Consider the following 23770-nt stretch of genomic DNA (forward strand, 5'->3'; position numbering starts at 1 on the left):
GATCTAATTGGTTTTGTTATCTTGTCAACTTTTTGGCCATCCTTGCAAAATGAAAAGTTAAGGCTGGAGGACCAAGATGAAAGATTCTTCATTAATGGTATCCATGAAGTGTTGATGGGACAAATCATTTCCAGTTCAAGAAGACAGTGGTGAAGAATTTATATAATTGGTTTTGGAATATCAACTTTTTGGCCACCCTTGCAAAAAGAAAATATAAAGCTGGAGAACTGAGATGAAAGGTTGTTCAATGAGATCCGATCCTTGGAGCGTGAATGGGACAAATGGTTTTCAGGTCAAGGAGAAGGCGCTGAAGAATAGATCTCATTGACCTTGTAATCTTGTCAACTTTTTGTCCGTCCTTGCAATATGAAAATGTAAGGCTGAAAGACCAAAACAAAAGGTTCTTCTTCAATGAAATCCATGTCTTGAAGTGTCAATGGGACAAATGGCTTCCAGTTCAAGGAGACAGTGGTGAAGAATTGATCTCATTGGTTTCATAATCTTGTCAACTTTTTGTCCGCCCTTGCAAAATGAATATGTAAGGCTGGAGGACCAAAATGAAAGGTCCTTCAATAGGATCCCATTCCTTGGAGCATGGATGGGATAAATGGCTTCCAGGTCAAGGAGAAGGCGATGAAGAATTGATCTCATTGGCCTTGTAATCTTGTCAACTTTTTGGCCACCCTTGCAAAATGAATATGTAAGGCTGGAGGACCAAAATGAAAGGCTCTTCTTCAATGAAACCATTTCTTGGAGCGTCAATGGGACAAATGTCTTCCAGGTCAAGGAGACAGCAGAAAATAATTGATCTCATTGGTTTTGTAGTCTTGTCAATTTTTTGGCTGCCCTTGCAAAATGAATATGTAAGGCTGGAGGACCAAAATGAAAGGTCCTTCAATTGGAGCTTCCAGGTCAAGGAGTTGGTGGTGAAGAACTGATCTCATTGGTTTTGTAATTTTTCAGCTTTTTGGCTGCCCTTGCAAATTTTAAGGCAGGAGGACCAACATGAAAGGTTCTTCTTCAATGGCATCCATGTCTTGGAGCATCGTTGAGACAAATGGCTTCCAGGTCAAGGAGACGGCGGTGAAGAATTGATCTCATTGGTTTTGTAATCTTATCAGTGTGACGATCGCGGCTTCAGACCCCAGCCCTTCTCACCAACTTGTGACCAAAGGACTGGCCAATCTAAAACCACGATGTCACGTGCGTAACAATGCCACACTCAGCTGCACCCTGCACAATGATTTTCCAGCTCATGGACCACAATCGATGTACCTGCAGCCTGAATCAATTGTTACTGGGTCAGGTTAATTATGCAAATAACCCTTCACACTGCAACCACCTCCTTTTGTACAGAGAAAGAGGAAACTCAGCAATATCAGCAATAACACTATAAGGGTTGATATAATCGTCTGTATACCACTGTCACAGCAGGCAGATGTATATAGAGGCTTAAAACACACACAGTAGCGCTCTTCAGTGACAGGGATTCTTAGTTTGCATTAAAGAGCTTTAGGAACAGTTCAGCACTTTTCAGAGAATAGGATTTATTACTAAAAAGGTCAAAATGGTGCAAAAAAATATTTACAGAAAAAGATGTAGCCAATATATATATATATATATAAATACAGAAAGCAATAACACAGCAAAGAGATAACAGAAAGAAGTTTAGAGAGGTAAAGTACTTGCTGTCAACCTTGGTTTAAGCAGCGTTCAAGTGTCAGAGCAAAAGGGTACCGTTCTCCCAAAGTTGGTTCCGATGTTAAAAGGGAGAATTCTTCAACTTCAACTCAACTGCTCCCAGCATAACAGCCTTTTTCTAGGAACTCAGCAGGGTATCTCCTTAAAGCAGAGAACCAATCGCCTCATTTGGGGAGGGTGTTGGAGGCGGAGACCCCAGCTAGAACCAAAATCCCTCACCGTTTATATCATGATCAATAACCTACCCTCGGTGCATGTAGCAGCCTGGCCACTAGTAGATTAATAAGCAGAATCATCTACTGAACGTCTAGATATGAAATATGCCATACCTCACTATCCCAGCTAGAACTATCTGGCTTTCTGCTCTCCTGTAGACTCCACTAGAGGGTGTAAGATATCAGACGACATGCATTAAAGTGACCGATCTGAATATACAGTCAGGTCCATAAATATTGGGACATCGACACAATTCTAACATTTTTGGCTCTATACACCACCACAATGGATTTGAAATGAAACAAACATGTTGTGCTTTAACTGCAGACTGTCAGCTTTAATTTGAGGGTATTTACATCCAAATCAGGTGAACGGTGTAGGAATTACAACAGTTTGCATATGTGCCTCCCACTTGGTAAGGGACCAAAAGTAATGGGACAATTGGCTTCTCAGCTGTTCTATGGCCAGGTGTGTGTTATTCCCTCATTATCCCAATTACAATGAGCAGATAAAAGGTCCAGAGTTCATTTCAAGTGTGCTATTTGCATTTGGAATCTGTTGCTGTCAACTCTCAAGATGAGATCCAAAGAGCTGTCACTATCAGTGAAGCAAGCCATCATTAGGCTGAAAAAACAAAACAAACCCATCAGAGAGATAGCAAAAACATTAGGTGTGGCCAAAACAACTGTTTGGAACATTCCTAAAAAGAAGGAATGCACCAGTGAGCTCAGCAACACCAAAAGACCCGGAAGACCACAGAAAACACCTGTGGTGGATGACCGAAGAATTCTTTCCCTGGTGAAGAAAACACCCTTCACAACAGTTGGCCAGATCAAGAACACTCTCCAGGAGGTAGGTGTATGTGTGTCAAAGTCAACAATCAAGAGAAGACTTCACCAGAGTGAATACAGAGGGTTCACCACAAGATGTAAACCATTTGGTGAGCCTCAAAAAGAGGAAGGCCAGATTAGAGTTTGCCAAATGACATCTAAAAAAGCCTTCACAGTTCTGGAACAACATCCTATGGACTGATGAGACCAAGATCAACTTGTACCAGAGTGATGGGAAGAGAAGAGTATGGAGAAGGAAAGGAACTGCTCATGATCCTAGCATACCACCTCATCAGTGAAGCATGGTGGTGATAGTGTCATGGCGTGGGCATGTATGGGTGCCAGTGGAACTGGTTCTCTTGTATTTATTGATGATGTGACTGCTGACAAAAGCAGCCGGATGAATTCTGAAGTGTTTCGGACAATATTATCTGCTCATATTCAGCCAAATGCTTCAGAACTCATTGGATGCCGCTTCACAGTGCAGATGGACAATGACCCAAAGCATACTGCAAAACCAACCAAAGAGTTTTTTAAGGGAAAGAAGTGGAATGTTATGCAATGGCCAAGTCAATCACCTGACCTGAATCCGATTGAGCATGCATTTCACTTGCTGAAGACAAAACTGAAAGGAAAATGCCCCAAGAACAAGCAGGAACTGAAGACAGTTGCAGTAGAGGCCTGGCAGAGCATCACCAGGGATGAAACCCAGCGTCTGGTGATGTCTATGCGTTCCAGACTTCAGGCTGTAATTGACTGCAAAGGATTTGCAACCAAGTATTAAAAAGTGAAAGTTTGATTTATGATTATTATTCTGTCCCATTACTTTTGGTCCCTTACCAAGTGGGAGGCACATATGCAAACTGTTGTAATTCCTACACCGTTCACCTGATTTGGATGTAAATACCCTCAAATTAAAGCTGACAGTCTGCAGTTAAAGCACATCTTGTTCATTTCATTTCAAATCCATTGTGGTGGTGTATAGAGCCAAAAATGTTAGAATTGTGTCGATGTCCCAATATTTATGGACCTGACTGTATGCCTGGTCTCCTTGTAAGTCTTTCATATCTCCAGATATAAAATTATATGGAAAAGTGGGTTTTTAAATGTAAGTCTGTTTTACAGCTAGCTGGAATGTCTTTGAAGCTCAGTGAAGGACTGGTTTATGGTTTTACGATATCTCAAATTGAGAAGCTAGCAGACACCCGGGCACCAGCTAGTTTGGGATTTATAACCATGATCTCTCCCACTGTGCTTGATGCCTGTGATCTCTGGCATCATACAGGCCACATGTCACTCAACAGATAGGGAGGGGGGGATTGGAGGGAAGCTGATTTAGGAGTAGAAATGATACAAGATGGAGGCCTTTGCCAAAATGGAAGTTCACATCCATCTCTGTACGTACAACTGCTACAATCAGCTTTTTGGACGCCCTTGCAAAATGAAATTTTAAGGCTGGAGGACCAACATGAAAGGTTCTTCTTCAATGGAATCCACGTCTTGGAGCGTCGTTGGGACAAATGGCTTCCAGGTCAAGGAGACGGCGGAGAAGAATTGATCTCATTGGTTTTCTAATCTTATCAACTTTTTGTTCATGATTGCAAAATGAAAGGGTGAAACAATGGAAGAGATGTGAGCCGGAAAGGGAAAGAAGATGCCACGTAATAAGGTGCTATTACTAATTGACATCGGAATTCTCCATAGTCCTGGAATAAATTACACACACGCCTATATTTCTTAGCAGTGAGCTTGTAGGACCAGAAAACCATCTCTGGCATCAGATTTTATCAGTTCATCTGAACCTCGGCGTGTCCTTCCCATTATCATCATCTCAGAAGACGGCAAGGATCACCTGTGCCAGGTAAGTGCCGACCTCCATCCTAGTCCAGGGAGATGGGAGGAAAGATAGGACAGAGGAATAGAAGCCACCAATACCTGGCCTACGGGAGGGATGCGGGTGGGGGGCATCTCCAGTCTCCGGCTCTGGATGTGAACCCCATGAATGCAGAGACCTGGATTACTTATAACCCCAAAAAATAAAATGATGTTCCTCCAGAATTTCCTTAGATTTCTGTAGATTTTGGACAAGACAACCGCTTTCAGGACTGCAGAGCAGATTTGGAAGTTTACATTTTCTTGAAATCTCTTCAAAAATTGGGAGTTCTCCATGAAATGTTGCCATTGTGATGAAATGCCTTGAGGGGGAGGGGCATGATCAAGCTGGATTGACCTGTTCTTGTGTTGCATGTTACTGCGCACTGCATGTAGGCAGTTTACTGAAAGGGGTGACAACGCGCCCCAACCAGCAGAACGCGTGACCCGACCCCCTGTTGTCACACATTTAGCCTCAGCAGCTCCAGAAGAGGACCTTCAGCTGGGAGAATATTCAGAGAGATTTCAACTTCGCTGGTTCCCCCTCCCCCTCATCAACATGATATTTTTTAACTGCTCCCCCTGCAGAGAATTTACCCCCCCTCCCACGAATTTACCCCTCTTCTCCAGAGGATTTACCCCTCACCCTCCAGAGGATTTACCCCTCACCCTCCAGAGGATTTACCCCCCTCCCAAGAATTTACCCCTCCCCCTCCAGAGGATTTACCCCTTCCCTTCCAAGGATTTACCCCTCCCCTCCTGAGGATTTACCCCTCACCCTCCAGAGGATTTACCCCTCCCCTCCTGAGGATTTACCCCCTACCCTCCAGAGGATTTACCCCTCAACCTTCAGAGGATTTACCCCTCCCCCTCCCGAGGATTTACTCCTCCCCTCCTGAGGATTTACCCCTCACCCTCCCAAGGATTTACTCCTCTCCTCCTGAAGATTTACTCCTCCCGAGGATTTACCCCTCCCCTCCAGATGATTTACCCCTCGCCCTCCCAAGGATTTACTCCTCCCTTCCTGAAGATTTACCCCTCCCAAGGATTTACCCCTCCCCTACAGATGGTTTACCCCTCACCCTCCTGAGGATTTACCCCTCCAGAGGATTTACCCCTCACCCTCCCAAGGATTTACCCCTCACCCTCCTGAGGATTTACCCCTCCCCTCCCGAGAAATTACCCCTCCCCCTCAAGAGGATTTACCTCTCCCCTCCCCAAGGATTTACTCCTCCCGAAGAATTTACCCCTCCTCCTCCTAAGGATTTACCGCTCCCCTACTGAGGATTTACCCCTCCCCCTCCAGAGGTTTTCCTCCTCACCCACCTGAGGATTTACCCCTCCCCTCCCAAGGATTTACCCCTCCCAAGGATTTACCCTTCCAACTCTCAAAGATTTACCCCGCCCCTCTTGAGGATTTACCCCTCCCAAAGATTAAACCCTCCCCTCCTTAGGATTTACCCCTCACACTCCAGAGGATTTACCCCTCCCCTCCAAAGATTTTACCCCTCCCAAAGATTTACCACTCCCCTCCTGAGGATTTACCCCTCACCTTCCAGAGGATTTACCCCTTCCCTTCCTGAGGATTTAACCATCCCCTCCTGAGGATTTACCCCTCACCCTCCAGAGGATTTAACCCTCCCCTCCTGAGGATTTACCCCTCACACTCCAGAGGATTTACTCCTCCAGAGGATTTACCCCTCCCCCTCCCAAGGATTTACCCCTCCTGAGGATTTACCCCTCCCCCTCCAAAGGATCCTCCCCCCCCCCCCCCCTCCTGACCAGGCCATTTTTTGTGATACGGTGCTGCAGTACTGTAACTTACAAATGTCATTTCCGTCCTTTTCCCCTACGAGTTGTGCTTTTTTTCGGTGGGATTTGATCCCCTCTGTGCGGTTTTTATTCTTTGTGCTATAAAACAAAGACTGACAATTTAGAGAAAAAAACAATATTTTGGTCTTGTTGCCATTAAAGACGTCCAGTAAAAAAATTTTAAAAATCAAATTTTGTCATCAATTTCAGCCAAAATGTCTCCCGCTCCGTGTCTTCGCTGTAACATCCCGCTCCGTGTCTTCGCTGTAACATCCCATTCCGTGTCTTCCCTGTAACATCCCGCTCCGTGTCTTCGCTGTAACACCCCGCTCCGTGTCTTCACTGTAACATCCCGCTCCGTGTCTTCCCTGCAACATCCCACTCCGTGTCTTCGCTGTAACATCCCGCTCCGTGTATTCGCTGTAACACCCCGCTCCGTGTCTTCGCAGTAACATCTCACTCCACGTCTTCGCTGTAACATCCCGCTCTGCGTCTTTGCTGTAACATCCCGCTCCGCGTCTTTGCTGTAACATCCCGCTCTGCGTCTTCGCTGTAACACCTCACTCCGCGACTTCGCTGTAATATCCCGCTCCGTGTCTTCGCTGTAACTTCCCACTCCCTGTCTTCGCTGTAACACCTCGCTCCGTGTCTTCGCTGTAACACCCCGCTCCGTGTCTTCGCTGTAACATCCCGCTCTGTGTCTTCGCTGTAACACCCCGCTCTGTGTCTTCCCTGTAACATCGCGCTCCGTGTCTTCGCTGTAACATCCCGCTCCGCATCTTCACTGTAACACCCTGCTCCGCGTCTTCACTGTAACATCCCGCTCCGCGTCTTTGCAGTAACATCCCGCTCCGTGTCTTCGCTGTAACATCCCGCTCCGCATCTTCGCTGTAACATCTCACTCCGCGTCTTCGCTGTAACATCCCTCTCCGCGTCTTCGCTGTAACATCCCGCTTCGCGTCTTCGCTGTAACATCCCGATCCGCGTTTTTGCTGTAACATCCTGCTCCGCGTCTTCGCTGTAACACCTCACTCCGCGTCTTCGCTGTAATATCCCGCTCCGTGTATTCGCTGTAACATCCCACTCCCTGTCTTCGCTGTAACACCCTGTTCCGTGTCTTCGCTGTAACATCTTGCTCCGCGTCTTTGCTGTAACATCCCGCTCCGTGTCTTCTCTGTACCATCCCGCTTCGTGTCTTCGCTATAACATCCCGCTCCGCGTTTTTGCTGTAACATCCTGCTCCGCGTCTTTGCTGTAACATCCTGCTCCGCTTCTTCGCTGTAACATCCCGCTCTGCGTCTTCGCTGTAACACCTCACTCCGCGACTTCGCTGTAATATCCCGCTCCGTGTCTTCGCTGTAACTTCCCACTCCCTGTCTTCGCTGTAACACCTTGCTCCGTGTCTTCGCTGTAACACCCCGCTCCGTGTCTTCGCTGTAACATCCCGCTCCGTGTCTTCGCTGTAACATCCCGCTCTGTGTCTTCGCTGTAACACCCCGCTCTGTGTCTTCCCTGTAACATCGCGCTCCGTGTCTTCGCTGTAACATCCCGCTCCGCGTCTTCACTGTAACACCCTGCTCCGCGTCTTCACTGTAACATCCCGCTCCGCGTCTTTGCAGTAACATCCCGCTCCGTGTCTTCGCTGTAACATCCCGCTCCGCATCTTCGCTGTAACATCTCACTCCGCGTCTTCGCTGTAACATCCCTCTCCGCGTCTTCGCTGTAACATCCCGCTTCGCGTCTTCGCTGTAACATCCCGATCCGCGTTTTTGCTGTAACATCCTGCTCCGTGTCTTCGCTGTAACACCTCACTCCGCGTCTTCGCTGTAATATCCCGCTCCGTGTCTTCGCTGTAACATCCCACTCCCTGTCTTCGCTGTAACACCCTGTTCCGTGTCTTCGCTGTAACAATTGACTCTGGGGGTTATTCCCATACCCGCCCACAGGATGTTCTTGGTCCTGAAATGCCCAAAGTCAATTGGACCAGGAACGGTTTGAATCCCCAAGTCGGGGATTGAATTTCTGATACCAGAACATCAGTCCGATCGCGACAGTACCAATCACTTTTTCTGCATTTCTCTGGGATTCTACAGAGGCTACAAATACAGTTTTACATGCAGATGTAGCCTACAGAGTGTCCTATCAGAAGGAAGTATTTTCATCTCTCTGCAACTAATATTTTTGCTATTTTGAGGGATGAAACATACTCCTTTGATGTATGTATATACTTTTAGAGCTCTCTTAGACAGCTCAGAGCCCCCCCTGGTGTCATGAAGCCGAAACGTCTGCGTTCCTCTTTTCAGCTTCAGGAAGGTGGCCAAGTCTGATTACATATAGTGACAAAATTTTATTAGCACCCAGGTGTCACTTCCAGAGGAAGCTAGTCCCTTCAGATGCTAATTGATGACCATCTGTCTCTGAGTACCTTTGACTGAATATATGTTTAATGACAAGGACTGAACTAAATTTATGATTACATATTGCTACAGATCACATTTTAGCTACTCAAATCTGTACATTTATGTCACAATCAGGTGCCATATAACCGTTTTCTGCATTTCTCTGGGATTCTACAGAGGCTACAAATACAGTTGTTACATGCAGATGTAGCCTACAGTGTGTCCAATCAGAAGGAGGTATTTTCATCTTTCTGCAACTAATATTTTAGCTTTTATGAGAGATTAAATATATTCATTTGATCTGTGTATATTTTTCAAAGCCCCCAGACACATCGGAACCACCTCTGGTTCCCCTGGTGTCATGAAGCCCAACTGTCTCCAGCCTTTTCCTTCCAGATTTCCAGGAGGTGACAAATCTTATTGACATCCAGGTGTCACCTCCAGTCCAGAGGAAGCTCTGTCCTTTCAGATGCTAATTGGTGACCATCTGTCTCTGACTAAATCCTGAACACATATTATATTACCATGGAATGAGCTAAACCTAAATTGTCATGTTTTCTACATGTAACATCTCAGCGACCCAAATCTTACATATATGTTACAATGTATATATATTTTTTCACTATATGTTGATGGTCATATGTGGTTAAGTGTTTTTGTTTATAGCACTTATCATTTCTTGTTAGGGAATTATCCCCCTGGTAGGGGATTCACTTCAGTATTTTGTTTTTTTGATCCCTCATTTGGGGATTGTGTGTTTTGTGCGTTTGTGTCTTCACTTCGCAGGATTTTTTCCTGTTTTACACGTTTCACTTTATTTTTTTCACCATTGGATCCTGGGAGGATCTTATTGCTTTAATTGGTAATAAGCACACTGCATAGATATTTATCATGTATGTGTTTAGTTATCATATGTCAGCACTACATCATTTCATGGTATTTAGCCTCGTAATTGACGTCGGAATTCTCTGTAGTCCTGGAATAAATTACACACACGCCTATATTTCTTAGCAGTGAGCTTGTAGGACCAGAAAGCCATCTCTGGCATCAGATTTTATCAGTTCATCTAAACCTCGGCGTGTCCTTCCCATTATCATCATCTCAGCAGATGGCAAGGATCACCTGTGCCATGTAAGTGCCGACCTCCATCCTAGTCCAGGGAGATGGGAGGAAAGATAGGACAGAGGAAAAGAAGCCACCAATGCCTGGCCTACGGGAGGGATGCGGGTGGTGGGCATCTCCAGTCTCCAGTCTCCGGCTCTGGATGTGAACCCCATGAATGCAGAGACCTGGATTACTTTATAACCCCAAAAAATAAAATGATGTTCCTCCAGAATTTCCTTAGATTTCTGTAGATTTTGGACAAGACAACCGCTTTGCAGGAATGCAGAGCAGAATTGGAAGTTTACATTTTCTTGAAATCTCTTAAAAAATTGGGAGTTTTCCATGAAATGTTGCCGTTGTGATGAAATGCCTTGAGGGGGAGGGGCATGATCAAGCTGGATTGACCTGTTCTTGTGTTGCATGTTACTGCGTGCTGCATTTAGGCAGTTTACTGAAAGGGGTGACAACGCTCCCCAATGTGCCAAACGCGGGACCCGACCCCCTGTTGTCACACATTTAGCCTCAGGAGCTCCAGAAGAGGACCTTCAGCCGGGAGAAATTTCAACTTCGCTGATTCCCCCTCCCCCTCATCAACATGAATTTACCCCTCCCCTCCAGAGGATTTACCCCTTCCCTTCCGAGGATTTACCCCTCCAGAGGATTTACCCCTCACCCTTCCGAGGATTTATCCCTCCCCCTCCAGAGGATTTACCCCTCACCCTCCAGAGGATTTACCCCTCCCCTCCAGAGTATTTACCCCTCACCCTCCAGAGGATTTACCCCTCCCCTCCCGAGGATTTACCCCTTACCCTCCCAAGGATTTATTCCTCCCCTCCTGAAGATTTACCCCTCCCGAGGATTTGCCCCTCCGCTCCAGATGATTTACCCCACCCTCCCAAGGATTTTCTCCTCTCCTGAAGATTTACCCCTCCCGAGGATTTACCGTTCCCCCCCAGATGATTTACCCCTCACCCTCCCAAGGATTTACTCCTCCCCTCCTGAAGATTTACTCCTCCCAAGGATTTACCCCTCCACTCCTGAGGATTTACCCCTCCCCTCCCGAGGATTTACCCCTCACCCTCCCAATGATTTACTCCTCCCCTGCCGAGGATTTAACCCTCCCCTCCAGCGGATTTACCCCTCCCCCTCCAGAGGATTTACCCCTCCCCTCCCGAGGATTTAACTCTCACCCTCCCAAGGATTTACTCCTCCCCTCCTGAAGATTTACCCCTCCTGAGGATTTACCCCTCCCCTCCCAAGGATTTACTCCTCCCCTCCAGATGATTTACCCCTCCCCTCCCAAGGATCTGTGTATATTTGTCAAAGCCCCCAGACACATCGGAAACCACCGCTGGTTCCTCTGGTGTCATGAAGCCGAACTGTCTCCAGCCTTTTCCTTCCAGATTTCCAGGAGGTGACAAATCTTATTGGCATCCAGGTGTCACCTCCAGTCCAGAGGAAGCTCTGTCCTTTCAGATGCTAATTGGTGACCATCTGTCTCTGACTGAATCCTGAACGCATATTATATTACCATGGAATGAGCTAAACCTACATTGTCATGTTTTCTACATGTAACATCTCAGCGACCCAAATCTTACATATATGTTACAATGTATATATATTTTTTCACTATATGTTGATGGTCATATGTGGTTAAGTATTTTTGTTTATAGCACTTATCATTTCTTGTTAGGGAATTATCCCCCTGGTAGAGGATTCACTTCAGTATTTTGTTTTTTTGATCCCTCATTTGGGGATTGTGTGTTGTGTGCGTTTGTGTCTTCACTTCGCAGGATTTTTTGCTGTTTTACTCGTTTCACTTTATTTTTTTCACCATTGGATCCTGGGAGGATCATATCGCTTTAAATGGTGATAAGCACACGTGTATAGATATTTATCATATATGTGTTTAGTTATCATTATATGTCAGGGCTACATAATTTCGTGGTATTTAGCCTCGTAATTGACGTCGGAATTCTCTGTAGTCCTGGAATAAATTACACACACGCCTATATTTCTTAGCAGTGAGCTTGTAGGACCAGAAAGCCATCTCTGGCATCTGATTTTATCAGTTCATCTGAACCTCGGCGTGTCCTTCCCATTATCATCATCTCAGCAAACGGCAAGGATCACCTGTGCCATGTAAGTGCCGACCTCCAACCTAGTCCAGGGAGATGGGAGGAAAGATAGGACAGAGGAATAGAAGCCACCAATGCCTGGCCTACGGGAGGGACGCGGGTGGTGGGCATCTCCAGTCTCCAGTCTCCGGCTCTGGATGTGAACCCCATGAATGCAGAGACCTGGATTACTTTATAACCCCAAAAAATAAAATGAGGTTCCTCCAGAATTTCCTTAGATTTCTGTAGATTTTGGACAAGACAACCGCTTAGCAGGAATGCCGAGCAGAATTGGAAGTTTACATTTTCTTGAAATCTCTTAAAAAATTGGGAGTTTTCCATGAAATGTTGCCGTTGTGATGAAATGCCTTGAGGGGGAGGGGCATGATCAAGCTGGATTGACCTGTTCTTGTGTTGCATGTTACTGCGTGCTGCATTTAGGCAGTTTAGTGAAAGGGGTGACAACGCGCCCCAACGTGCCAAAAGCGGGACCCGACCCCCTGTTGTCACACATTTAGCCTGAGGAGCTCCAGAAGAGGACCTTCAGCCGGGAGAAATTTCAACTTCGCTGGTTCCCCCTCATCAACATGAATTTACCCCTCCCCTCCAGAGGATTTACCCCTTCCCTTCCGAGGATTTACCCCTCACCCTCCTGAGGATTTACTGCTCACCCTCCAGAGGATTTACCCCTTCCCTTCTGAGGATTTACCCCTCCCCCTCCAGAGGATTTACCCCTCACCCTTCCGAGGATTTATCCCTCCCCCTCCCGAGGATTTACCCCTCCCCTCCCGAGGATTTACCCCTCACCCTCCCAAGGATTTATTCCTCCCCTCCTGAAGATTTACCCCTCCTGAGGATTTGCCCCACCCCTCCAGATGATTTACCCCTTACCCTCCCAAGGATTTACTCCTCCCCTCCTGAAGATTTACCCCTCCTGAGGATTTACCCCTCCCCTCCAGATGATTTACCCCTCACCCTCCCAAGGATTTACCCCTCCCCTCCTGAGGATTTACCCCTCCCCTCCCGAGGATTTACCCCTCACCCTCCCAAGGATTTACTCCTCCCCTGCCAAGGATTTAACCCTCCCCTCCAGAGGATTTACCCCTCCCCCTCCAGAGGATTTACCCCTCCCGAGGATTTACCTCTCACCGTCCCAAGGATTTACTCCTCCCCTCCTGAAGATTTACCCCTCCTGAGGATTTACCCCTCCCCTCCCAAGGATTTACCCCTCCCCTCCCAAGGATCTGTGTATATTTGTCAAAGCCCCCAGACACATCGGAACCACCTCTGGTCCCCCTGGTGTCATGAAGCCGAACTGTCTCCAGCCTTTTCCTTCCAGATTTCCAGGAGGTGACAAATCTTATTGGCATCCAGGTGTCACCTCCAGTCCAGAGGAAGCTCTGTCCTTTCAGATGCTAATTGGTGACCATCTGTCTCTGACTGAATCCTGAACGCATATTATATTACCATGGACTGAGCTAAACCTACATTGTCATGTTTTCTACATGTAACATCTCAGCGACCCAAATCTTACATGTATGTTACAATGTATATATATTTTTTCGCTATATGTTGATGGTAATATGTGGTTAAGTATTTTTGTTTATAGCACTTATCATTTCTTGTTAGGGAAATATCCCACTGGTAGGGGATTCACTTCAGTATTTTGTTTTTTTGATCCCTCATTTGGGGATTGTGTGTTGTGTGCGTTTGTGTCTTCACTTCGCAGGATTTTTTGCTGTTTTACACGTTTCACTTTATTTTTTTCACCATTGGATCCTGGGAGGATCGTATCGCTTTAAATGGTGATAAGCACACGTGTATAGATATTTATCATATATGTGTTTAGTTATCATTATATGTCAGCGCTACATAATTTCGTGGTATTTAGCCTCGTAATTGACGTCGGAATTCTCTGTAGTCCTGGAATAAATTACACACACGCCTATATTTCTTAGCAGTGAGCTTGTAGGACCAGAAAGCCATCTCTTGCATCAGATTTTACCAGTTCATCTGAACCTCGGCGTGTCCTTTCCATTATCATAAAATCAGCAGACGGCAAGGATCACCTGTGCCAGGTAAGTGCCAACCACCATCCTAGTCCAGGGAGATGGGAGGAAAGATAGGACAGAGGAATAGAAGCCACCAATGCCTGGCCTACGGGAGAGATGCGGGTGGTGGGCATCTCCAGTCTCCAGTCTCCGGCTCTGGATGTGAACCCCATGAATGCAGAGACCCGGATTACTTTATAACCCCAAAAAATAAAATGAGGTTCCTCCAGAATTTCCTTAGATTTCTGTAGATTTTGGACAAGACAACCGCTTATCAGGACTGCAGAGCAGAATTGGAAGTTTACATTTTCTTGAAATCACTTCAAAAATTGGGAGTTTTCCATGAAATGTTGTCCTTGTGATGAAATGCCTTGAGGGGGAGGGGCATGATCAAGCTGGATTGACCTGTTCTTGTGTTGCATGTTACTTCGTGCTGCATTTAGGCAGTTTAGTGAAAGGGGTGACAACGCGCCCCAACGTGCCAAACGCGGGACCCGACCCCCTGTTGTCACACATTTAGCCTCAGGAGCTCCAGAAGAGGACCTTCAGCCGGGAGAAATTTAAACTTCGCTGGTTCCCCCTCATCAATATGAATTTACCCCTCCCCCTCCAGAGGATTTACCCCTTCCCTTCTGAGGATTTACCCCTCCCCCTCCAGAGGATTTACCCCTCACCCTTCAGAGGATTTATCCCTCCCCCTACAGAGGATTTACCCCTCACCCTCCAGAGGATTTATCCCTCCCCCTACAGAGGATTTACCCCTCACCCTCCAGAGGATTTATCCCTCCCCCTACAGAGGATTTACCCCTCACCCTCCAGAGGATTTACCCCTTCCCTCCCGAGGATTTACCCCTCCCCTCCTGAGGATTTACTCCTCACCCTCCCAAGGATTTATTCCTCCCCCCTGAAGATTTACCCCTCCTGAGGATTTGCCCCTCCCCTCCAGATGATTTACCCCTTACCCTCCCAAGGATTTACTCCTCCCCTCCTGAAGATTTACCCCTCCCAAGGATTTACCCCTCCCCTTCAAATGATTTACCCCTCACCCTCCCAAGGATTTACTCCTCCCCTCCCGAAGATTTACCCCTCCCAAGCATTTACCCCTCCCCTCCTGAGGATTTACCCCTCCCGAGGATTTACCCCTCACCCTCCCAAGGATTTACTCCTCCCCTGCCGAGGATTTAACCCTCCCCTCCAGAGGATTTACACCTCCCCTCCAGAGGATTTACCCATCCCCTCCCGAGGATTTACCCCTCACCCTCCCAAGGATTTACTCCTCCCCTCCTGAAGATTTACCCCTCCTGAGGATTTACCCCTCACCCTCCAGAGGATTTACCCCTCACCCTCCTGAGGATTTACCCCTCCCCTCCCAAGGATTTACCCCTCACCCTCCCAAGGATTTACTCTTCCCCTCCTGAAGATTTACCCCTCCCGAGGATTTACCCCTCCCCGCTAGATGATTTACCCCTTACCCTCCCAAGGATTTATTCCTCCCCTCCTGAAGATTTACCCCTCCCGAGGATTTACCCCTCCCCTCCAGAGGATTTGCCCCTCACCCTCCTGAGGATTTACCCCTCCCCTCCCAAGGATTTACCCCTCACCCTCCCAAGGATTTACTCTTCCCCTCCTGAAGATTTACCCCTCCCGAAGATTTACCCCTCCCCGCTAGATGATTTACCCCTTACCCTCCCAAGGATTTATTCCTCCCCTCCAGAAGATTTACCCCTCCCGAGGATTTACCCCTCCCCTCCCGAGGATTTACCCCTCCCCTCCCGAGGATTTACTCCTCACCCTCCCAAGAATTTACTCCTCCCCTGATGAGGATTTACTCCTCCCCTCCAGAGGATTTACCCCTCCCCTCCAGAGGATTTACCCCTCCCCCTCCATAGGATTTACCCCTCCCCTACTGAGGATTTACCCCTTACCCTCCCAAGGATTTACTCCTCCCCTCCTGAAGATTTACCCCTCCTGAGGATTTACCCCTCCCCTCCCAAGGATTTACCCCTCCCCTTCAGATGATTTACCCCTCCCCTCCAGATGATTTACCCCTCCCCTCCCAAGGATTTACCCTTCACACTCCTGAGGATTTACCCCTCCCCTCCCGAGGATTTACCCCTCCCCCTCCAGAGAATAAGGATTTACCCCTCCCCTACCAAGGATTTACCCCTCCCCTCCAGAGGATTTACCCCTCCTCCTCCAGTGGATTCCCCCCCCCCCCCCCCCCTGACCAGGCTATTTTTTGTGATACGGCGCTCCATTGCGCGGTCATGCAACGCTGCACCCAAATGTCATTTACGTCCTTTTCCCCCATGAATTGCGCTTTCTTTCACTGGGATTTGATCCCCTCTCTGCGGTTTTTGTTCTTTGTGCCTTAAAACAAGGACCAACAATTTTGAGAAAAAAACAATATTTTGGTCTTTTTGCTATTAAACACGTCCAGTAAAAAAATTGAAAAAATCAAATTTTGTCATAAATTTCGGCCAAAATGTCTCCCGCGCCGTATCTTCGCTGTAACATACCACTCCGTGTCTTCGCTGTAACATCCCGCTTCGCGTCTTTGCTGTGACACCCCGCTCCGCGTCTTCCCTGTGACACCCCGCTCCGCGTCTTTTCTGTTACACCCCGCTCCGCGTTTTTGCTGTGACACCCCGCTCTGTGTCTTCGCTGTGACACCCTGCTCTGTGTCTTCCCTGTGACACCCCGCTCCGTGTCTTCGCTGTAACACCCTGCTTTGTGTCTTCGCTGTAACACCCCACTCCGTGTCTTTCCTGTAACACCCCACTCCGTGTCTTCCCTGTGACATCCCGCTCCGTGTCTTCCCTGTAACACCCTACTCCGTGTCTTTGCTGTAACACCCGGCTCCGTGTCTTTGCTGTAACACCCCGCTCCTTGTCTTCGCTGTCACATCCCGCTCCGTGTCTTCGCTGTCACATTCTGCTCCATGTCTTTGCTGTCACATCCCACTGCGTGTAAATGAATTGGTTGACGTGACAGTTATCGTGTCTACAAATGGCGGGATAGATATCGGGATTATATACTAGTAATGGTGGCGATCAGCGACTGACACTGGGGGGGGGACTGACTTGGTGTCACTGACATCCCCAGTGACACCAATACAGTGATCAGTGATAATACAAAGCCCTGACACTGTACTGATGGCACTGGGCAGGAAGGGGGTAACATGGGGGGCGATCAAAGGGTTACCTGTGTGCGGAGCCGACAGGGAGGTGAACGGTTTTGTTTTCTGACAGTCCTCCTCTCCATCAGAGATCCTCGGCAATTACTGGGCGCTGGTGATTGACAGCCATGGCCGCGAATGGCGATGCAGGTAGGAGCGCTCCCTACCCAGAACTGCAAAGTCACGTGTGTATATATATATATATATATATATATATACAGGTGATTTTGCACCCCCGGGCCGCCCTGCAGCCATTCTTTTACTATAAGGTGGTCAGGAAGCGGTTAAATAAAATCTTATTTTATATACAGTGATTTCATCACTGGGCCTCTGTGCTTCTCTCTGCAATGCAGGCAGATCATGACTGTTGGGAGGAGCATGCAGGGGGCTGTACACAGATTCCTCAGCCCTGATGTAAGCAGTAGGAGGAGTTATGCAAATATCAAAATGCCTTGGTGGGTGTCAGTCTGGAATAGTGGGCGTTCCTAAGCAGGCTATATTTGCATAGGTAACGCCCACATGGGATGGTGAGCCTCCAATTGACAGAACTGAAATCCAGTGAATGTAAGGGGCGGGGCCCAGGGACAGTCAGGCTGGGGAAGAAAGAACTAGATAATGCTGGATGTCCTTCAGCCTGTTCTGATTTGCTGCAGCTTCTAATGCACATTGTGAGGATCTCACAGTGTGCAGTGACATCAGAGTAACCAGGGGAGGTGCCGGTACACCTGTGCAAGACTGAGAGGGAGGAGCTGGTACACCTGGGAAAGACTGAAGGGGAGGAGCCGGTACACCTGTGCAAGACTGAGGATGAGGAGCCAGTACACTTGGGCAAGACTGAAGGGGAGGAGCCGGTACATCTGTGCAAGACTGAAGGGGAGGAGCCGGTACACCTGTGCAAGACTTAAGGAGAGGAGCCAGGACACCTGTGCAAGACTGAGGGGGAGGAGGCGGTACACCTGTGCAAGACTGAGGGGGAGGAGTCTGTACACCTGTGCAAGACTGAGGGGGAGGAGACGGTACACCTGTGCAAGACTGAAGGGGAGGAGGCGGTACACCTGTGCAAAGACTGAAGGGGAGGAGCCGGTACACCTGTGCAAGACTGAAGGGGAGGAGCCAGTACACCTGTGCAAGACTGAGGGGGAGGAGCCGGTACACCTGTGCAAGACTGAGTGGGAGGAGCCGTTACACCTTGGCAAGACTGAGGGGGAGGAGTCGGTACACCTGTGCAAGACTGAGGGGGAGGAGTGGTTACACCTGTGCAAGACTGAGGCGGAGGAGCCGGTACACCTGTGCAAGACTGAAGGGGAGGAGCCAGTACACCTGTGCAAGACTGAGGGGGAGGAGCCAATACACCTGTGCAAGACTGAGGGGGGAGGAGCTGCTACACCCGTGCAAGACTGAGGGGGAGGAGCCGGTACACCTGTGCAAGACTGAGGGGGAGGAGCCAGTACACTTGTGCATGACTGAGGGGGAGGAGCCGGTACACCTGTGCAAGACTTAGGGGGAGGTGCCAGTACACCTGTGCAAGACTGAAGGGGAGGGTTGATTGGATGACAGCTGTTACATACAGGGGGGGGGGGTCAGGGGCAGACTGACCATTTGGGAACTCGGGCACTGCCCAAGGGCCCGGGGTCAGTAGGGAGCCCCATGAGATGCCCCTGGTACCTTTCATAATCTTTTTTGGATGTGGTTTGAGTGTGGGCGAGGACACAGGGGCCCCATGATCCCCTATTGCCCAGGGGGCCCCATGAGTTGTCAGTCCAACCCTGGGCGGGGTCTCCTGGGTACCATCACTGACTATATATGGACATGACCATATTTGATCAATGAGATCACGGGGTCCCAGTACCCGCTGCTTCCTTAGAAACCATGGCCAACTCCCTGAAGTTGGGGACCTCCGGTGTGAACGGGGCCCCAGCGTACGGCTGGCTTTACTCCAGAAGAAACGTCTCATTTTTGGAACATTCGTTAGATCTTCTCATGGTTAATGGGAGTCAAAGTCAGCGTTCATTCTCAGCTGTTGTGATGAGAACATTTGGAAGGTGCAGGAATGAAATTCTGACTTTGAATGCCGTCTTCCTTCGTTCCGGGGATCCCATCCCATTGGCAGATCTGAACAACATTTTAAGGGTTCTCCAATGAAGTTACTCGACTTTGGTGAACGATATTCCAGAACTTTCATATTAATGTCCAAACCAAATTCTAGTGGTGTGTGGCCAGCAGTAGCTAGTCATAGGATATGGAATAAATTCTGTAGTTCAGTAGAGTGATGAGATTGGGGGAGGAGGGGGTGGTCTTATTTTTGGACCTCAACATTCAGAAATACCTTGTTGTTTTAACAGTGTCACCATGAGGTTGTCCTTCGTCACGGTGGAGCACATCCTGCTGCTGGCTATGGCTCTTCTCTGTCTCCTACTCATCATGAACAGGTGTGACAACAGAGATGAAGAAGAAAATAAAGAAGACACACCAGTCCTTACCCAACCAAAGAAAGGCAGAGTGGTGGGCAGATGCAGGGAGGACCCATTGGTGAACAACATTTCAGGTTTTACCCAGCTGCCTGGGATCTATCAAGACTTCTTGAGATACAAACAATGCAGGAGCTTCCCGCAGATCCTGGACGCACCCATGAAATGTGGTGGGAGAGCCGAATCTAAAGAGGTTATTCTGCTTCTTGCCATAAAGTCTTCTCCACAAAACTTTGAAAGGAGATCCATCGTTCGACAGACTTGGGGGGAGGAAAGAAGCTATGAAGGGGCCCATGTCAAAAGGATTTTCCTCTCCGGCACTTCTAAAAATGAGCATGTGGACAGACATTTAAGGCACCTTCTAAAAATCGAGAGCGAAAAATACAGGGACATCCTTCACTGGGACTTCCATGACACTTTTTATAACCTGACCTTAAAGCAGTTCCTCTTCCACGAGTGGCTTACTGAAAACTGCCCAGGAGTTCATTTTGTGATGAATGGAGACGATGACGTGTTTCTTAACACCATCAATGTAGTCAAATACGTACGTGACATGGATGCCGATAGTCACCTCTATGTTGGACAGTTGATCTCCAACGTTGGGCCCATTCGTAACCCAAAAAGCAAATATTACGTCCCCGTACAAGTCTTCAGCTCCAATTCCTACCCGGCTTATTGTGCAGGTGGAGGAATCCTCATGTCCCAATATACCGCCCATGCCATTTACAAAATGTCGTTGGACATCCCGCTGATCCCCATTGATGATGTTTACCTTGGAATGTGCCTGGAGAAGGCTGGCTTGGCCCCAGCTTCTCACATGGCCATGAGTACGGTGGGAGTGAGAGTGCCATCAGAAAACTTTGACTCTTTTGACCCGTGCTTTTATAGGCAACTTTTAATGGTACACCGCTTTGTTCCCTTTGAGATGATGATCATGTGGAACGCTGTGCAGGATCCAGACCTTGATTGTGGACAGAGGTTGTCTGTATATTAGGATGTCCATCCTAATAAACTGTGAGCCCCATATATGAGATGGACCAGTTCTAGGCCTCTACTCTTACCACCAACCATCTTGAAGGATACCAGGATCTGGAGCTGCCAGATTTTTTTGGGCACCATGTACTCCAACCTCAGAAGCCTAGAATAGAAGGGAAGGGTCAAGCTGCTCTGAATGTTAGTAGGCTGGTTTTTTGGGCACTATATACTCCTACCTCAGAAGTCTAGACCACGATGGTCTTACTTTGGGAAAGGTCAAGCAGCTCTGAATGTTGGTGGGCTGGTTTTTTGGGCACTATATACTCCAACCTCAGAAGTCTAGACCACGTTGGTCTTACTTTGGGAAAGGTCAAGCTACTCTGAATGTTGGTGGGCTGGTTTTTTGGGCACTATATACTCTAACCTCAGAAGTCTAAACCACGTTGGTCTTACTTTGGGAAAGGTCAAGCTACTCTGAATGTTGGTGGGCTGGTTTTTTGGTCACTATATACTCCAACCTCAGAAGCCTAGACCACGTTGCTCTTACTCTGAGAAAGGTTTAGCCACTCTTAATATTGGTGGGCTGGTTTTTTGGGCACAATGTACTCCACCCTCAGAAGCCTAGACCATGTTGCTCTTACTCTGAGAAAGGTCAAGCCGCTCTGAATATTGGTGGGCTGTTTTTTTGGGCACAATGTACTCCACCCTCAGAAGCCTAGACCACGTTGGTCTTACTTTGGGAAAAGTCAAGCTGCTCTGAATGGTGGTAGGCTGGTTTTTTGGGCACAATGTACTCCACCCTCAGAAGCCTAGACCACATTGGTCTTACTTTGGGAAAGGTCAAGCCGCTCTGAATATTGGTGGGCTGGATTTTTGGGCACAATGTTCTCCACCCTCAGAAGCCTAGACCACGTTGGTCTTACATGAGAAGGGTCAAGCCGCTCTGAATGTTGGTAGGCTGTTTTTTTTGGGCACCATATACTCCCCCCTCAGAAGCCAAGACCGCATTGGTCTTACTTTGGGAAAGGTCAAGCTGATCTGAATGTTAGTAGGCTGTTTTTTGGGCACAATGTTCTCCAACCTCAGAAGCCTAGACCACGTTACTCTTACTTTGGTAAAGGTCAAGCCGCTCTGAATGTTGGTGGGCTGGTTTTTGGACACAATGTACTCCAATCTCAGAAGCCTGGACCACGAAGGTCTTACTTTGGCAAAGGTCAAGCTGCTCTGAATGTTAGTAGGCTGGTTTTTTAGGCACTATATACTTATGAATATCTTATTTTTGTTCCTCTTTGTTAATTTTCTTTTTTTCAAATCATTTTATGTCATTAAAGAGAATACAAAACCTTTCACTCAGTTGAGGTCTACTTTCATTGTGGGCAGCTGGTCGTCTTGGCTTCCTTATGAGGTTTTTCAGAAATGTGAGACTACCTTTTCTAAACCTGCAACCACGAGAAATATCCTCACTGGTGGAGCCATCCCTTGGCCTTTTTTTTTCTTCTCAGCAGCCAAAGAGCCTTGTGCTAGCCATTCTTCATAGGAGCTATTGAATTCCTGAGACTCGGATTTTGTGCAGTCAGTGGCTCCATTATGGTTGTCCCCAAATATTAGACATGTGCAGCTCGTTTCCTTACAAGTTATTATTCGGACACATTTTTCATTATCCTGACATTCGGGTGTCTCAGAATTTCTGAATTACAATAGCAATGAATCTGAAATAAGGAAACAAAATTCAGAGGAAATTTGAATACGAAAAGAATAGAATAGAACATAAAAGATTAGAATAGAAAAGAATGGAGTAGAACAGAAAAAAAACAATAAAACAAAATAGAATAAAATAGAAAGAATATAACTGTCTTCGGAAATTTTAATTTTGAATAGAATAAAATAGATTAGATAAGAATAGAATATATTAGAATAAAAAAGAATAAAATAGATATTAAAAGAATAGAATAGAATAAAAAGAAGAGAAAGAATATAACTGTCTTCTAATATTCAATTTTTCAATAGAATAAATTTGAATTTGAATAGCCATTCTTCATAGGAGCTATTGAATACTTGCCGCAATTTTCCTTTCCTGGTCCTGGTCCACGGCAGCTCACTACCACCTCTATCCTGCCATGTTGGTACCAAGAAAATGGAAATTGTATCAAATACTTGCCGTAATTTTCCTTTCCTGGTCCCAGTCCGTGGTAGCTCACTACCACCTCTATCCTGCCATGTTGGCACCAGGAAAATGAAAAATTGTAACAAATACTTGCCGTAATTTTGCTTTCCTGGTCCCAACCCATGGCAGCTCACTACCACCTCTATCCTTTCATGTTGGCACCAGGAAAATGGAAAATTGTATCAAATACTTGCCGTAATTTTCCTTTCCTGGTCCCAGTCCATGGCAGCTCACGACTACCTCTATCCTGCCATGTTGGCACCAGGAAAATTGTATCAACTATTTGCTGTAATTTTCCTTTCCTGGCGCCAACATGTTGTAGTATGCTGCCAGGACCCAGGAAATACTAATTAATCATCCTTCAGAAGACCCAACACTGGCCTCCTACTGACTGCAAGTGGTAAAAAAGAAAACAGACATGTCCGGTCTGGAGGAAAGAAGAGGAAAGGGAGACGTTAGTGAAACCTTTAAATCCATGACGGGGATGAATAAGGTCCAGGAGGGTGGGATTTTCAATATGTTGCCAAGATGAGGAACACAGGAGCAGGACCCCCAACCAGCAGCAGGAAAGAATTAATCTTAGAAATATTATTCTACTGGAGGAATAGTTGGTGGTAGGAATGGACTTCCAGCAGAGGGAGGGAGTCAGTCCCCAGGACGTGGAGTCGGACTTTCTTGGGACAAACTCAAAGTTCTCCATGACTGTTTAAGACCAGAAATTATTCCGTTCCTCCGGAGGGACCTTCACGACCTTCCCTCAATTTACTTCATTTGTATCTCATATTTTACCTAGTTTGGGGAAATTCATGTTATAAATTGTCATATTCAATTATTTCAGTGAAAACCAAAAGTCCAAAATTTCCAGAAGGTGACAACCAAGCCG

The 23770-nt window shown here is 47.2% G+C and overlaps 1 protein-coding gene across 4 annotated transcripts; it reads left to right on the forward strand.

Moving 5' to 3' along the window:
* Positions 1-4533: 4533 nt before the first annotated feature.
* On the forward strand, positions 4534-22072 carry LOC149455982 (acetylgalactosaminyl-O-glycosyl-glycoprotein beta-1,3-N-acetylglucosaminyltransferase-like). Of its 4 annotated transcripts, none has more exons than XM_089685612.1 (2): positions 4534-4608; positions 19623-22072. In XM_089685612.1, the coding sequence occupies exon 2, from the start codon at positions 19630-19632 to the stop codon at positions 20740-20742; it is 1113 nt and encodes a 370-aa protein (XP_089541738.1). In that variant the 5' UTR covers positions 4534-4608; positions 19623-19629; the 3' UTR covers positions 20743-22072. The 4 variants fall into 4 exon arrangements, with proteins under 4 accessions (XP_089541738.1, XP_089541735.1, XP_089541737.1 ...); XM_089685609.1 differs by lacking the exon at positions 4534-4608 and adding an exon at positions 9894-9961; XM_089685611.1 differs by lacking the exon at positions 4534-4608 and adding an exon at positions 11957-12076.
* The last annotated feature ends 1698 nt before the right edge of the window (positions 22073-23770 follow it).

This window comes from Staurois parvus, unplaced genomic scaffold, assembly GCF_062004578.1.
Source record: "Staurois parvus isolate SC_StPar_1 unplaced genomic scaffold, SC_StPar_1.0 ptg000380l, whole genome shotgun sequence".
Taxonomy (NCBI): Eukaryota; Metazoa; Chordata; class Amphibia; order Anura; family Ranidae; genus Staurois; species Staurois parvus.

What these genes read in the sequence shown, in the direction of transcription:
- LOC149455982 (XM_089685609.1), top strand. Translation starts at nt 9,939, where the DNA reads ATGGCAAGGATCACCTGTGCCAT. An exon ending in GCAAGGATCACCTGTGCCAT is followed by an intron (nt 9,962 to 19,622) that starts GTAAGTGCCGAC and finishes TTGTTTTAACAG; the next exon opens with TGTCACCATGAGGTTGTCCT.